Below are 16,092 nucleotides of genomic sequence, written 5' to 3' on the forward strand. Positions count from 1 at the left end.
AAAGAAACTTTCTACATACCTTCTGCTGATTCAACTGTGTGGCTAGAGTTTTACTATTTTCAGGCTGATTTTCCTGAATCTTTCTCTGGGTCGTTTCAACTTGCTGAATCCAATCATCTAAAGGGTGATAAGTATCTCTGTAGTATTTCAATGATTTGCCAATGCCTTCTAAGTCCCGTAACCTAAGAAAATAAAAACAAGAGAGTCATAGTTTCTAACAGTATCCATCAAGAGGGTGGAAGCTATAGAAAGGAGACGAAATAACCCTACTTCAATGCACTCGGTGTAACAGGGGTATGTGGAAAGAATTCTAGGCTAAGGCACCCTGAGGCCTATCTCCAAGGGCACTCCATACTGGCTGAGACTGAATATAAATATTCTGCTCCTGGACTTGTGTAACTTAGTGATACTGCTTATTCTAGCTCCAGGCCTAACTGACTAACAATAAAAATCAGGAAAATTGGAAACTTAACCATAATTATGATCAATCAGCATGTCTTAAATACCCAAAGCTTGCATCAAATGGCAGTGCACTTTTGTAATAATGACAACGTAGTTCAACAGAGGGTCCAATGTGGACTCAGACAGTACTTCCTGGAACTGTGATTAAATAAAATACCTCAGTTTCTGTGATTTTAAAGCCACTACATTAAACCTATATAACACATATTTTAGAGAGATTTAATAACATATATTTGAACATAATTTTACTTTTCAAGAATGGCACTCTGTTATAAAAGCATTTTATTTGCATTAATATAAACATTAAAATGAATGAGAAAGGACACTATTCTATCTCCTTTAAGATGAGCCCTAAAAACATCCCATTTCCTTTTACTTTTCTATTTCGATCAGTGGGTGAATGATTTCAACTTTCTTGTATCCTCAATTAAAATGAACATCAGGTCATTTCAGTTGCTTCACACTTCTTAGGTCTAGCACAGATTGCTCCATATAGCCTTCTCAAACACTGCTCTTATTAAATCCTGGTTAGCTGAATATTATAAGTTGGTCATAATTTCCTTTAGAAAAGGCAAGTAGATTTACTATACAAACGCCAGACTACATCAACAGTTTTAACAACATAGAGTTGAAAATATTTATTTTGAAGTTAACTGTCATGTCCACCATATCTGAAAGCAATATAATTAGGTCAAGCTCTTGCAATTAGCACAATTAACTATATATGGAAGGTAACTATACGAAATTAACTGTATTATGGAAGTTTTTAAAAAACCTATTAACTTTAGATTTTACCTAGAATATAAGGATAAAGATTAAACCTGTGCCGAAACTGAAAAAGGATACTAACCTGTTATCAATCTGAACATGAATATTTTGCCACCTTTCAACTAATTGATCTGCTTTTTCTTTGTGCCAGTCAAAATCAAGGTCCCGTTCTTTATATGTTTTAAACATTTCATCACTGATGGCTTTAGCTTTTTGCAACTCATCCTCTAATGCATGGAATACCTCTCTCTTTTCATCTACTTCAGATCTCCATTGCTAAAATACATTAATTGGTGAAAGTTATAAAAATGTGTCAACCACTCACTATGTAAACACATTATTTATTTACCTCATTTTACAAATTATTTAGAAATGACTGATATATAATCAGATAAAGGAAAGACTATCTTCCATATACAAAAATGATATATTAGGCTGAGCCATATGAAATTGTCAATATTAGACTGCACTTTGATCTAAAAAAAACAGTTTTATAAAGTTCAGCCTAATAGAATTTGCATATCAATAAAACAAAATATATTCCACAAGCAAGTTTGCTACCTCTGTAAGTCTTTTTCATTGCCTGTTTCTTAAACACCTACTAATCTCATTGTTTAAAAATGAATACATGCATTAAAAATCAATGAGATAATTTTTCACAACTACTTTGCAATAATTTCATACTCAATGCTTTACGCGTGGAAATATCAAGAGATGAATACAACTACCAGTCTTTTTCCTTTCCTGAATTAACTCCTGTACTTACCTCCTTGATATCTTAAACTACCTACCTCTTTCAGCAAGAGAATCCATTAAAAATAATTTAATTTTTAGCTTCAACTGCTTTTGCTGACATGAATTGATTATAAAAAGCTATTACCACAAAGAGATGCAAATTTCAAATGAGAAGAACTCTCCTGAAACTAGAAATGACTTATTTACACTATGCTATGGTTACGTAGAGATATGAAATGAATATAAATGTATTCAAATTAAGTTATTTACTAGTTGATGTTTGAATCTAGGTGCTAGAAAAATACTTTTAGAGTATGATCTTAGCATATAGCCATAGGAAGGTACATACCTTTAAAGTACTTATGAGATTCTCAATATTATTCTTGTCAGCTATAACTGCTTCTTCTTCACACAGTTTAGTTTCATAGAGTTTTACAAGGGCTTCTGCTGCCTGAGTGTTTTTTAACACCAAATTAACAGTTTTCAGTCTAAAAAAGAGAATACAACAATAGCCTCCTATTAGTAAATGTTTATCTTCCAATAACACAGTCCTGAAGCACCATTACAATGCATGATAGAGCATGTTCTTCGTCTTGGAACATGGACAGATTTACTACGAGATTAACATCCAGCTAACTCTTCTCAATGGAGGGTATGTGCTCCAATCCACGGCCTGCCCCGCAGATGGGATTCTGCAAGGGATTCCAGGGTAAGCTGGTCTTCTTTCAACCCTTATTTAGACCAATCCTCCAGGCTACAACAGCTGAGGGACTAAAACCCACAGGCAAAATGTGGGAAGATCATACATATGCCCTAATCTCTGATGCCCATTTCCTTTCAATATAAAGTATAATAATTCCATGGAAATAATTAATATAATTGTTATTAAGACAAAAAAGGAAATATTTACATTCATAAAAATGAATGTTTTAAACAAACAGCATATATATATTTATATATACACATAAATATGACAGCTGTATGAAGCAAATTTATACTACGACAGAGGTTACATACTTCTCTATGTAAGTAGAAGACATAGAATAGACTTGGTTCATGTTCTGAATGACCACACCGAGCTCAGATCGTAAGGTGGGAACTGATGCAGAGGTTCCTGCTTGACTGAAAAATTCTTCACATTTATTTGTGATTGTTCCCAAATCCTCTTTAAGTCGCTCCAGTTCTTTCTTTAGTTTCTATAAAATAGAGAATAAACATAGGTATTAGGCTATCACTCTAGATGGGGCATCTTTCTTAGAACAGTTTAAAAACACACTATCTACATTATAATCACTGACTTAAAAAGCTATATATTCTTTACTTTTTCTTTATCAAGGAAACTAAGCCACGGCATTCAAGTTTTATAATCAGTAATTCCTTTACTGCCCATTTCCTCGGGCACAACCATCTAACTTAGTGTTTCTGCATTCAGCAGGTGATCAACAAACATGTAATGGCTTTCACTATGAGAAACCCCAAGAGTCTCCATCATAGTGGGTGAAAGGGTGCACGTTTCTGCGTTTACCTGAGTCAAAGGTAGAACTGAATTATAGAATTCTAGTTCATGATAAGCAATAAATACATAATCAGAACTCACAAAGTGCCCAGTGGGCAAAGCTGAGCACATGGGAAGTGACTGGATTTAACTATGAAGGTCACTGAGACAGTAATTTACCTTCAGTTAATTCTGTCCCAACACTTTTACAAATCTCACCTCCTGCTCCGTGATTCTGAACACACTTTCATGCAAATCATCTCTTTCCAGTGGAGTGCGAATCTGTCTAATCAACCGATCTTCACAACTCTCTAACCGAAGTCTAATGTTTCGAACTTCAGAGATGTAGAGATTATACACGGATTCCTCTTGCTCTTCTGTGAAAGTAAATATAATGTTTAGAAAACACTTTGTTTTCTGTCTTCTGGATGCGCTGGTCAAACTAAGGACAATCTCACCCTAAAGACATGAACCTTAAAATAGTCGACCTTACAATTTATGAACGATTAATAAAATTTCCCTAGTGCTATTCTAAGTGCCAAATTCTGATTTATGATGTCCAAGGAAAGTAATATATTATGTGGTTTTATGTTCACAAAAATGTAAATTACATGGCTACAGATTAATCTTTAAAATAAAAAAAAAATCCTTAAAAAGGAGAGGTAGGTAAAGCATTTGTTAATGTTTAAAATTTTTTTAAATAGATTACTAATGATATTTTTTGTCTCTAAGTAATATCAAAAGTGTGCAGAAGAAACTTTATATTTAACAAAAGTTAACTAGACAAAATCTTCTCCTTTAACCTCTGTATAAAATCCAGGTTTGGTCATGGGAAATCTCTGTACCTTCCTCTCAATTTTGCTATGAATCTAAAACTGCTCTAAAAAAATCAAGTATTAAAAAAAAAAATCCAGGTTTGGTACATGGAAAAATAACTGAATCTTTTCAAAAACTAAAAGATCATTCTGAACATTACATCACAAAACAGTGAAAATGCTGAAAAGTAGATGTGTTAAGAATTCAATGCTTATCACGTTACTTGGATGGCATCTTTTTATTAACTGATTATTTAGAAATAAATGAATCCCTCCTTGCAGCTTCCTACCTCACAAATGCTTTTAATGTTCTAGCACCTGTGTTCACCTATCATAGGCTGAGTGACATAACATACAGAAGACTGACTCCCACTGAGCAGAAAAGAGCCTAGACTAAACACCTATGGGGAAAAAAATACAAGGATTCCCATGCTTTACCTCTTTCTGCTGATTTAAGAAGTTCTTGATAATACTGCTTACATACATTAACCTCCTTCTCCAATTGTGTTATATCTGAGCCCGAAAATATTTGGGATTCCTGGCTATCTTCCAGGAAATCTTCAAAACGAGATTGTAGGTTACTCAGAACTTGCTGATGTTCACCAGGTAACATTGTCTTTATCTAAAGAAGACCAATGATCCATGTAAGCAAGTGATTTAGTACTAACAGCTAAATGTAAATGGGACAGATCTTAAGTTAGGGTCTTCTGGTGTATGTCAGTTCATATTAATAGTCATAAATAGAAGAACCATTTGAAATTGTTATTTTTTATTAACAATTACAAGTTTTAACAGATAAGGAAAAACAGGCTATAAAACATCAAAAAATGAAATCAAACTATATCCGTCCCTATAAGTCCAAACACTATATCCTGTCTCCTTACCAACATGTAATAAGCACTGAATGAAATACGTGATCTCCAGATTTCCCCCATTCTTGGAAAGTGCCTTGTATGTAGCAGGTCTATTTATTATTATATTTATTAAATGGATGAATATTAGCATGGATCTGCTGGACTCCATCCCATTCTGGAACAAATACAAACTCCACCCCTCATGACAGTGTGCCCCACATTTTTGGACAGATTAGGCTGATGTGTAGATTCATACTTACTGAAGCCACACTGCTAGCTCGAATTCTGTCAATTTCATTGATGAGATAATGCCAGGACACGACACTCTTCATGTTTATGTGAGACTCATGCCAAAGAGTCAGGACATTCTGATACTGTTGCTCAATTCTGAAATACATGAAAAAAGCAAACAAACCGAACACTTGATTAAGCCTTTTTACTCCTCTGAAAACATGCTATAATTTTTCTTCCTGTTTGTAAACTATCCCATGTTTACTAGTTCTAGATCCTTCTGATCCTATGGGCCTTGACAAAGTACAGATTGTTTCTTTAACCTTCAGAGAGCCTCCAAACTCAGCTCTGTGTGTTCAGCGAATGCATACAAACCTGTTTGCAAAGTCTACCGCTTCTTTGTTTGGTGGAGGAACTGTGAAGCACACAGATGGGACCATAGCCTCATTCCCAGTAGGGCTAATGACCTTCCATTTAGCACGATGAGAGTTGTTGGCCAAAACACATTCATCGTCTTTGTAAATGGTTATCTGGTTTTAAACGAAGAAAAGAATAACCAAATGAGATCACTGTTGACTAATCCTTTACCATACCCAATCTTGGGATTTTGTTTTATTTTTTTGAGATACAAAACTTTACCACTGGTCAGCAATATGACCTCATTTTTAAAAGATAAGAATAATGCCAGAAACTGGTCTATTTCTAGAATACCTCAATTTGTCTGTAGTCACAGATAGCTTTGATCGGAATAGAAGTTTTGAGTGGACAGTCAGGATTCCTTGGCTTCAGCTGAATTATTGTTTTTGCTCTCCCCATCAGGCTTGCTACTGTGCTTTTATACTGCAAAAGTTCTTCTTTCTCTTCCTAAGAAATAAATAAGACAGATTTTAAAAAGTAAAAGACTTGTGCTCTCTCTTCTTTTAGGGCTTTACACAAATAAAATTTCATCACAAAAGTCTCCCCTGACCGCCTAGTCTAAACATTCAATCCCCCTCCACCACCTCTTGCATCTCTCCTCCCTTGTTTTGTTTGTTTTCCTCTTTAGCATTTACCACTATACTACATATTTTACTTATTTATCATGTTTATTTTCTGCTCCCCCCATTAGCGTGTAAGCACCAGGAGGGTAAGGATTCTTGTCTGTTTTCCTCACTGCTCTATCTCCAGTACTTAAAAGAATGTCTAGGATATAAAAAGTGCTTACAGTTATTTGGGAAGTGAGTGACTAAACACACACACACACACACACACACACACACCTATCACTCTCAAAACACTTATTTAAAATATTGAGGCAATCACATAAAAAACACTTTTGTTGTACTTGTTACCAAAAAATACTAAAACTGAATGCTTGATCGAATGAGATGGATATATCAAGAATACCAATAAAATATAAAGTTCTGTACAAATAAAACTATGATGAACTACTAATCTAATCCTGATTATACATGGCTGATGAAATGCACAGGTTTCTGTACTACTACCATTGACTCCTGAACAAGGTCTTCCAGCTTGTGAATGCTGCTTGATCGATCACAGCTGTACTTCCGCTGAATGGCATCCTTTAGATTCCTTAAGTAATCAGTAGCTTCTTTGGCATCATTGAAAAACTATAAAAAGATGAAAACTGGCAGTTAGAGTATATCAAATGCCAGTAAAGCAGAGAGTTGTCAAGTCGGAGCACCAGAGCCCTGGGGATCCCTTGTAAGTGAGAAGAGAATAAAATCACAAGACCACTTAATAGTCACATCACTCCTTTACCCAAACAACTCTTGAATTTGGATGATTATCAGTAAACACTAAGTGCCTAAAGTTTGTATTTATATTGTGTTTTGGCCCTATAATATTTTGGCCGAAGTTCTGTTTTACTTGAGGGTCTGAATAATTTTTAAATAGGAGAGAAATTACAAGAATATTTTAAAACTTCTGAAAAATAAAAAAAGAGCTCTCTGTAATGAAACGTTTCTTTATAAAAGACATTTACAAAATCAAGATTTTTCTGACATTGTTAAAGGTTTCTAAAGGATTTCCTCCTGAATAGATTGCTTCAATCGATCCTAGAGGGCCCATGTCCCATATATCCTATGAAGAAAATATTTCAGTTTATTTCCCCCGCACTTTGCATACACGTCCTTACTAAACATGACGATGCCTTCTGTAAGTAGGCACACTCACAATACCAGCACCTGACGCGATTCCATTCACGCACCTCGAAATAGGCGGTGTTTTCCTTTATGCGCTGCTCCACACACTCGCACAGCTGTAGGACCCAGCTCCACTGCGTCTGCATCGCCGCTCGGTAGGCCTTCAAGATTAAACACAGCCACTCTAACCAGCTGAAGAGTGAGGATGTACATACACAGCAAAGCTTTTAAAGGCTTAAAAACTCTGCTGTCAAAACAGACGATGTAACAGAGTAAGACGTGAAATTGGGGTAGTGAAATGCCCCTCTGATGTAAGAGTCCTTACTGGCACAAAGCCAGTCCTAAAAATTTAAATATAAATTACAAATAAAAATAAAAATGTAAAAATACAGACCGAAATAAATGGTTCTGTAGTTTCCTCTTCATTTTTGTTTCTAAAACTAGAAACAAAACTAGAAATTCTTGGGGGGAGGGGGATGACTTACATGTTGGTTTTTGCCAGGGGAAGGTTTGGGGAGAGAGGAGAAGAGAGAGTGCAATCCCTTATCACTGTAATTCTGGAACTGTTATTATCATAATACTAAGAATTTTTGTTTAAAATATTTTTACTTGAATTTTTAATACAAAGTAAATCTCTCATGAGAGCAAAAACATAACACAAAGAACATCTACTTTCTAAAGAAAACATAAAAACACGCTTTTATATTTAAGATGCAATTCACTGACTTCCAGAAGAGGGCGATCTAGATGCTTTAATGACTATCACAAGTAAGCCTGTCATTCTTCCCCTTTCGGAAAAACTCACTGCTGCAGAGCTCCTGCTCAGGCAGGCTTTCTGAATGGAATTTACAATGCAGCACTGGAAATCTGGCAACATATCATGGTCTTATTAACTGTGCCCTCAAATTAAGCTACTTCCAGCAAATTGGCTATAAAAGACATATCATTGTGCGTTGTTAGATTATTAGTTTCTTTTTTCATAGAACATATGAAATAGTGTTGATAATTAACTAAATATTACCCACGTACCCACAAGACACTGGATAGGCCAATGGAATCATAAAGATGACTCACGCTTAATTTTATCCCTCAAGAAACTTTTAGTTAATTAGATTAACATCTCTACATAAAAGAAATCAGGTTCACATTCACATTACCCAGTCCCATTAAAATTCTTAGCCTGTTAGAGAATCACATTCCCTAACAGTTTTCATCTCCACCTTGAAGAATACTCTATTTTTAGTGTATCATCATACAAGAGTATCCAGACCCTTCAGTATTCTAATTTGCTTTCCCTACTGTTCCCCCTACTCTTCTGTGTCTTTAACTTCCTATATGGCATTTCAATAGGCATGCAAGATTACATTTTTATATGAAGAAGGTCAAATACAACACTCCCAAAACCCTACTGCGGTCTAGAATTTTACTCATCTTTTGTACTGTGCCAATTTCTTTTTCTTTTTTTTTTTTTTTTGTACTGTGACAGTTTCAGTGAACAAAGACTATCAGATGCCTCTCCTCAACTGTGAGAGTTTGAAGCATGTCACATTTTAAGCACAGCTCCCTTTGTTCCCTCTGGCAATCTACCATGTTTCTCCATGTTTGATGCTCCTCTCGCTCCTATATAAGCCCCTTTATGTTTAGAAAGTCACTAACTCTAACTAGTATATAATAGGACTAAAGAGTAAACAGACTACCACTACCGCATGGGAAACCTGATAAATCCACACCAATTCTCCACTTCTGGATTCGAAATGTATGCACTTTGCCATGAGGTTTGGCCAGGTTGTTGTTTCAGTACACCTTGCAAAACCAGCCATAAATAAAATTATTAAGTAATAATAAGAAATACTTCCTGGGAATATATGTACCAAGAACTGTACTAAGTAAGAGTATGTTATTCATCTCATTCTTAACACAGCTCTATGGGTTAGAAGGATCGCCTCCATTTTGGACAGGTGAGGGAGGCAAGTAGGTTACGTCACTTGCACAATATCACAGTCAGGAAAAAATGAGTAAATTAAAATTTGTGAAGTCAAGATCCTTCATATTTACTGTAATACATCTCTTCAGCCATGGTAGTTGACAAAGGTACCTTTATTGAAGTGATGGCTGGGTGACACACTTAGAGAAAGCAAGAGAGTTAAAGGTAAGAATCACAATGATTTGTCAGAAACATTACTTTTGAGCCATGCTGTAATAAAAGTTTGTTTGTATTTTTCAATTTATCAGCAATAAAAGAATCTGAAGAGTAATCATCACCTGTCAATATTCAACCATGACAGTTACACTTTCTTTTTTGTTGTTGTTGTTGTTTTTGTTTTTTTTAAAGATTTTATTTATTTATTTGATAGAGATAGAGAGAGGGAGAGCACAAGCAGGGGGAGTGGCAGGCAGAGGGAGAGGAAGAGGCAGGCTCCCCGCTGAGGAAGGAACCCGACGTGGGGCTCAATCCCAGGACTCTGGGATTATGACCTGAGCCGAAGGCAGCCGCTTAACTGACTGAGCCACTCAGGCGCCCCGACAGTTACACTTTCTGACTTACCTCGATTGTCAGTCGGGCTGGATGATTTTCCAAAAGTAGCTGCTCTGCAATTTCCTGAACTGACTTAATATTTTCTTCCTTTTGATCTAGTTCTCTCATTAATTCCTAATGTAAGAAAGAATGAAGCAGCAAGGTTAGGAAATAGACCTAAACCTGAGACGCGACTTTGGCATTCAAGGACAAAGGCTGTACATACAGCGTGGTAATCTTTTTTCCGAGCTATGCTGGTATTTCTTTCACTCCAGTCATAAGCGACTTCCTCCTCTTCTTTTTCATTCAACCAAATAAGTTCATTAGTTGCACGAGTTACAAAATTATGGAGTGTATCAAGGTTCCGTTCCTGATTCCGGGATGTATTCTTTGTAAGAAAAATCATTATAAGAACCATGTCTTGACCATATAGAGATAAGGGAAATTTCTAATAAAAGTTAAAAAAAAAAAAAACCTTACCAAGAGTTTTGCATACTGACTCTCTAATCGGTGTAACTTTTCGGCATAAGTTAATTTCAGAGGTGCTGTCATTTGAATCTATAATATGGGATAAAAAGACATCGAGGTTAGGGATTTTAAGGAGTTCTGACTCATACTCCATCTATTATTGTTACAGAGTCTTTATTTAAAAAGAGCAAAACAACAGCAAGCTAAAATGAAATACATACAGATTTTAAATTCATATACCTCACTGATTTTAGCTTCTTTAAGGCTAGATTCAAATTCTTCAATAGCTCGGTGAACATTTTTATGATTTTCTAAATGGCTTTCAACACTTGGCAAATCTGATCCCCACTCAGTGCGGTCCAGCTGCACCTTTAAACAGAAAGTTACTAGAGTTAAAAAAAAACAAACTAACAGCAATAAAGACTGAAACTTTCAGGAAGAATAAACATTCTTTTACCTGCATCTCATCAACCCAATTCAAAAGATCCTGAACAAATTTCATGTTAATTTCCTCTTCTGTTAAATTCTGATCCAGCAAAGAAGACTTCAAAAGGGGCTTTCGGATCTGCATCAACTTCAGAGTTTGCAATGAATTAGTCTCTACTCCTGAACTGAAACTTGGAACTAATCCCCCTGATGGGAAACCAGGTGTATAAGACGGAGTGACAGATGGAGTCAGGCGGGAAGTCAGACCTGATGACAGGCCTGAGGTCACACTAGAAGGGGTCAGGGAAGGCGTTAAACCCTGGGTCAGCCCTGAGTTCAGACTGGGGTTTAAGGTCTGTGCAAATCCTGAGTTTAAACTTTGAGTAATTCCTGATATCATGAGTTTCGTCTGTTCTGCTGTCAGCATGCGTCCTTTGCTGTACACGGAGGAACATTCATTCCTTAAGGCCATAATTTCATCACGCAGCTTTGCAACCCTGAAAAGAAAATCAAAAGGAATAAACTATAATATAAAAGGCATTTTCCACAAAGAGCGAACCTTAATGCCAACTATGGACATTAGTTAGTTAACAGTAATGTATCAATATTGGCTCAACAGTGGTAACAAATGGATCATACTAATGCAAGATTGTTGGTAATTGGGGAAGGGGGCTAAAAGGGGGCATATGGGAACTCTGTATTTTCCTATCAATTTTTATGTAAACCTGAACTGTTCAAAAAAGTAGTCTACTAAAAAAAGTCACTATAATCATATTAATAAAATTTTGCATCACAATTCTTTTCACTGAACTTTGTACTTTAAGCACTTTCCAGACTATCAAAAGTCTTTATAACTACCACTTATAATGAACATAATTACTACACTATAATGTGATCATTATCCTATTGTTTGACATGTAGGATATTTCCAAATTTTGGTATTATAAAATATCTCTGACATGAACAAAAAGCTTTTTCCTATATTTATTTATATATTTTCTATATTTAAAATTATAAATTCCTAAAAGTGAAATTATTACATCAAAGCATCATTTACAATTTTTGCTTTATATATCTCATATATATTTTTATAATATATATAGTCTACAACCTGTAAAGGTTCCATCCCTACCCCCAAACCCACTTCTCAGAGATAGAAGTCATATATTTTTTTCCAACATTTTGTTATAAACACTTCCATGATAGGATAAATAAAATACTTAAAAATTGAGTTATAAAGGATACTTTCCTTATATTTTCCCTTTTTCAAATGTCATACAAGTATTTTAACTTGAAGTATGTTAGTTACTACATTATTAAATATTGTATGTACTATAAAATATTTTTCCTATTACTTATCTTCGAAGAAAAAATACCTATTTAACATATCAAAATATATCAGAATTAAGGTGATACACATTTTCAACAGAAAAGAGCATAAGAAATACATTTCATAAAACTGCCACACTCTACATTCCCATCACAAGTGTCCATGAAGCAATTCCCTAGAAGGACAGAATATGAATAAGCAGGAATCTTACCTCTGTACCAACTGATCTGCCTGGTAGTATTTTCCATCAATGAGAATCTGTACATCAATTACATGCTGGCGTAAAAGGTTCTCACATTCAAGTATATACCCGGCAATTTCTGCTTCATTCTGAAACTGCACTCCTGATTCTAATCTTTTAGAATCCTGTGTTTTAAAAGAACTCAACATTAATTCCAAGAAACAAGTTTCAAAACTAGCCTCAAATATAAAACTCAAAATACTGGACTGCAAAGCTACTTGGGTCTTCTCTGTTTTCCCTTTTGGTTCAAAAATATGTTTTCTCTTTGCGCACTGTTCAAGAGAGCAAACAGTGATCATAATCTTTAACGAGCTTTAAGTATCAGTAGAAGACAATACCAACAATCAACCAAATGTTATACAAAAGTTTTAGTTCATCCAAAGGTACAGACCCCTCCACCACAATCCCAATGGCTCCTAAAATTAACTTACAGACTGGAGAGCATTTCGGGCAAGTATCAGTTTGTCTTCACAGATGACACTGTCCCTTTGAACTCGGTGGGCAATCTGCTGCAACATTTCCAACCTAAAAGAAGAGACAGAATAAATGAAAGCCTCTCCCTTTGAAGTCACAGAATTTACCACCCCTGAAAAATGCCTCCCCCCCAAAAAGTAAAACAATCCTACAACAAGGACTCAATACCTGTGTCCATCAAGGGACTCATTGCCGAAGCTAATGCAGGAGCTGATCAGCGTTGGACCACAATTAACTGAGAGAAAGTTTTCATTTGAATCCAGACTGGTCTGGGTGCTAGTAGTGTTACTAAACACAGAATCGCTGCTTCGGTAGCTGTAACTACTACTGTGCATTTTTAGTCCTGAAATGATGTTCCTTCTTTGACCATTCCAAGCAGACGAAAAAGTAGGTCTGCTAAAAGCTTTACTTCTAACGGTGAAAAGCGGCAGCTAAATGTCACAGCCCTAATGGCTCCTTAAATATGCTCCAACCTGCATACTTAACACGCAGCAAATAATATGCTGATAACCATTCAAAAGAATCTCGCCTAAAGCCATGCGTTTGCTAGCTGAGGTTTGCCTTTTGTAGCCCGCATTAAACCTCTACAAGTACAGACAAGGCAGGCTGATCAGGGCGTCACTGGAAAAGATTTGCCAAATATTTTCATCAAGAGTCATCCCATTGCAGCCACCCAAAAAACAACTCAGATGCCTCCCTGAAGCCCAGGTACAATTAGTAAAGGCTGTTGAGGCAATACCAATCATCAGCTTAAAAACACAAATATTCAATCACAGCCTGACTTTTGTAAAGGGCCAGGTCTGTCCTGAGTAACACAAGGCTAAAAACTGGTACTTAGAAGCACCTATAAACAAACAAGTTTCATGAGAAACAAAGTTCATTTCCATTTTAACCGCCGTGTCATTTATCAGGTTAAGTTAACTGGAAAAGCAGCCATTGGCCTTTCTTTATATGACATGTTCTCAGGAATGTTACCCCTAATCTTACTATAGTCACTTTATATTTTTTAAAAGCCGAAGTGCTAAGTAGAATATCAGTGCAAAGCTTGCAAATTCAACTTGTCTGTGCTTGTTTTTCCTTTTGATAGGTTATTACATGGCAAAAGAACATTGGTTCTTTCTCATTTATCTTTTATACATTCCCATGCCACATAGTTATTATTTGCAATTAACCGTTACTGCCAAAAAGCTTGTTGCATCAAGAAAAATGAAGGCATTTATCCAACCAAGCTTGTAGAACATTTTCATACTCCCAAAACTACAGAGCCAAACTATGGCTTCTCCACTCGAAAGGTAGATATTTTTCTTTTCAGATGGCAGGAAAGGGGAAATTTGAGAGTATCCTGTAAAATACAGTTAGTAACCAGAGAAGCATGAAATAATAACAGCAGCACTAGCACTTACTAAGCAATTATTATGTGCCAGGAAATAAACTGATCATTTTACATGCATGACCTCATCTCATACTCAACCAGCAAGAGTGGTAGGTACTATTACAGTCTGTTTACAAATGAGGAAACTGAGGCTGAGGGAGGTCACGAACTTGTCGAAGATTACATGACTTGCAAGTTGAGCTAAAAATCTAATCCAGGATTGACTAGCTCCTGGACCTTGAACTCTTGACCACTCCATTAAAATCCAGCTACTATTCTGACAAATAAAATTCTACTCCCTATCCTTTCTCAGACATACTTTTCCATTACTTCTCATGATTAGCTTAGCATGTAATTTTAATCACCCAAAATTATCTCCTCCAAAAAAGGTCCATCCTGGCTATTTCAAGCTCATTTTGGATCTAAATCCAGTTATGCAGATAGAATATTACACTTTAACAGGAATATAATCAGTAATTAATAAACGACTGACAAGTTAAGACTTGCTCTCCCATCTTCAATGCACTATTTCCTATTTCAACAGTGTGGAAAGTCACGTGTGGGGCACAAAGAACACGAGTATACCAAGTGCCTCTGTGTGTCGCAGGCACTGCACTGAGCACTGGCAACACGAAAGACAGAAAAAACAAGTCTGTCTCCACCTTCTTGGAACTCGTAACTGTGAACAGGCAGCCCTTAATCAAACGATCACAGAAATACATATAAAATTACAACTGAGATATGAAGGAACAAGACATGTAAATAGGCGAGTTATAACCAAGACATCTGAACCAGGCTGGGAGACCACAGGAAGTTTCTTGAGGAAGTAACACTGGAGCCGCGATCTGAGATTCATCAGGAGTGAAGAGAGACAGGGAGGGTGAAGGAGACTTCCCTGCCAAAGGAACAGATGGTGCACAGATCCTGTGTATGGAGGAGGGCGGGACCTTGGCACATCAGGGCTCCTGAGAGACAGTCAGTGTGGCTACACCACAGAGAGCAAGGACGGTGTGAGTGAGGCGGCCAGAGAGGCACTCCTGAACACACAGGCCTTGTCGTGGGAGGCCCAGCTCCTAGGGAGCTCACAGCTCATGAGGAACAGAGATCACAATTCCCTTCCCAAGTGCCAAAGTCAGGCTGTGAGGTAAGTACTGTAATGGAGACAAATCCATTCAACGAATGTCTCCTAACGACTAAGCAGTGCTTTCCCAGGCAACTGGGTGTAGTGGGAGAGAGAATGATAGAGTCAGTGATGATTTCATGGAATAAATGCATTTGTAGAAGTCGGAATTTGAACCATTTCCTGAGTGTTTTCTAGATGCCACTTCACTGCCCTCTAAGTGGAGACAGACTAGACTCTTGTTTCCATTGCCCCATGGAAAGAGGGCCATAGCAAAAATACAGCAAGAAACAAAATAAGTTAACTGTTGACCTACATATCAGCTTCTGGATCCAGGCCCTGATGATTTAGAAGCCAGCATGGGAAATTCTCACAGGTAATTTAGATTATTAGATGAGACTTCGCATACCAACCCAGCCTATCAGGTCCCTATTTAAACATTACTTCACTGATTACTCCTCAAATCTCTTGGAAGAGTTTCTAGATAAGAAAATGAAGAATCAGGGGCGCCTGGGTGGCTCAGTCGTTAAGCGGCTGCCTTCAGCTCAGGTCATGATCCCAGGGTCCTGGGATCGAGCCCCACATCGGGCTCCCTGCTCCGCGGGGAGCCTGCTTCTCCCTCTCCCACTCCACCTGCTC

At 36.8% G+C, this 16,092-nt stretch overlaps 1 protein-coding gene across 7 annotated transcripts in view; it reads right to left on the reverse strand.

Annotated features, from left to right (window-relative positions):
* DST (dystonin) overlaps positions 1–16,092 on the reverse strand; it is a 364,537-nt gene that overhangs the window by 156,726 nt on the left and 191,719 nt on the right. For 5 of the 7 annotated variants that reach the window (XM_034991245.1, XM_034991240.1, XM_034991239.1 and 2 more), the window contains 18 exons: positions 12,919–13,012; positions 12,458–12,612; positions 10,948–11,413; positions 10,731–10,859; positions 10,503–10,580; positions 10,249–10,410; positions 10,053–10,157; positions 7,573–7,668; positions 6,848–6,973; positions 6,072–6,224; positions 5,736–5,890; positions 5,390–5,516; positions 4,714–4,897; positions 3,680–3,837; positions 2,983–3,161; positions 2,315–2,453; positions 1,313–1,506; positions 20–182 (listed from right to left, as the gene is read on the reverse strand). In XM_034991245.1, coding sequence (XP_034847136.1) covers positions 20–182; positions 1,313–1,506; positions 2,315–2,453; positions 2,983–3,161; positions 3,680–3,837; positions 4,714–4,897; positions 5,390–5,516; positions 5,736–5,890; positions 6,072–6,224; positions 6,848–6,973; positions 7,573–7,668; positions 10,053–10,157; positions 10,249–10,410; positions 10,503–10,580; positions 10,731–10,859; positions 10,948–11,413; positions 12,458–12,612; positions 12,919–13,012 — 2,863 coding nt within the window. Of the gene's footprint in view, positions 1–19; positions 183–1,312; positions 1,507–2,314; positions 2,454–2,982; positions 3,162–3,679; positions 3,838–4,713; positions 4,898–5,389; positions 5,517–5,735; positions 5,891–6,071; positions 6,225–6,847; positions 6,974–7,572; positions 7,669–10,052; positions 10,158–10,248; positions 10,411–10,502; positions 10,581–10,730; positions 10,860–10,947; positions 11,414–12,457; positions 12,613–12,918; positions 13,013–13,129; positions 15,979–16,092 lie in introns of those variants that run through there. The other 2 variants (XM_034991244.1, XM_034991246.1) reach the window with 2 other exon arrangements.

Source organism: Mirounga leonina, unplaced genomic scaffold, assembly GCF_011800145.1.
Source record: "Mirounga leonina isolate KUSES-001 unplaced genomic scaffold, KU_Mleo_1.0 Mir_53, whole genome shotgun sequence".
In the NCBI taxonomy this organism is placed as follows: domain Eukaryota; kingdom Metazoa; phylum Chordata; class Mammalia; order Carnivora; family Phocidae; genus Mirounga; species Mirounga leonina.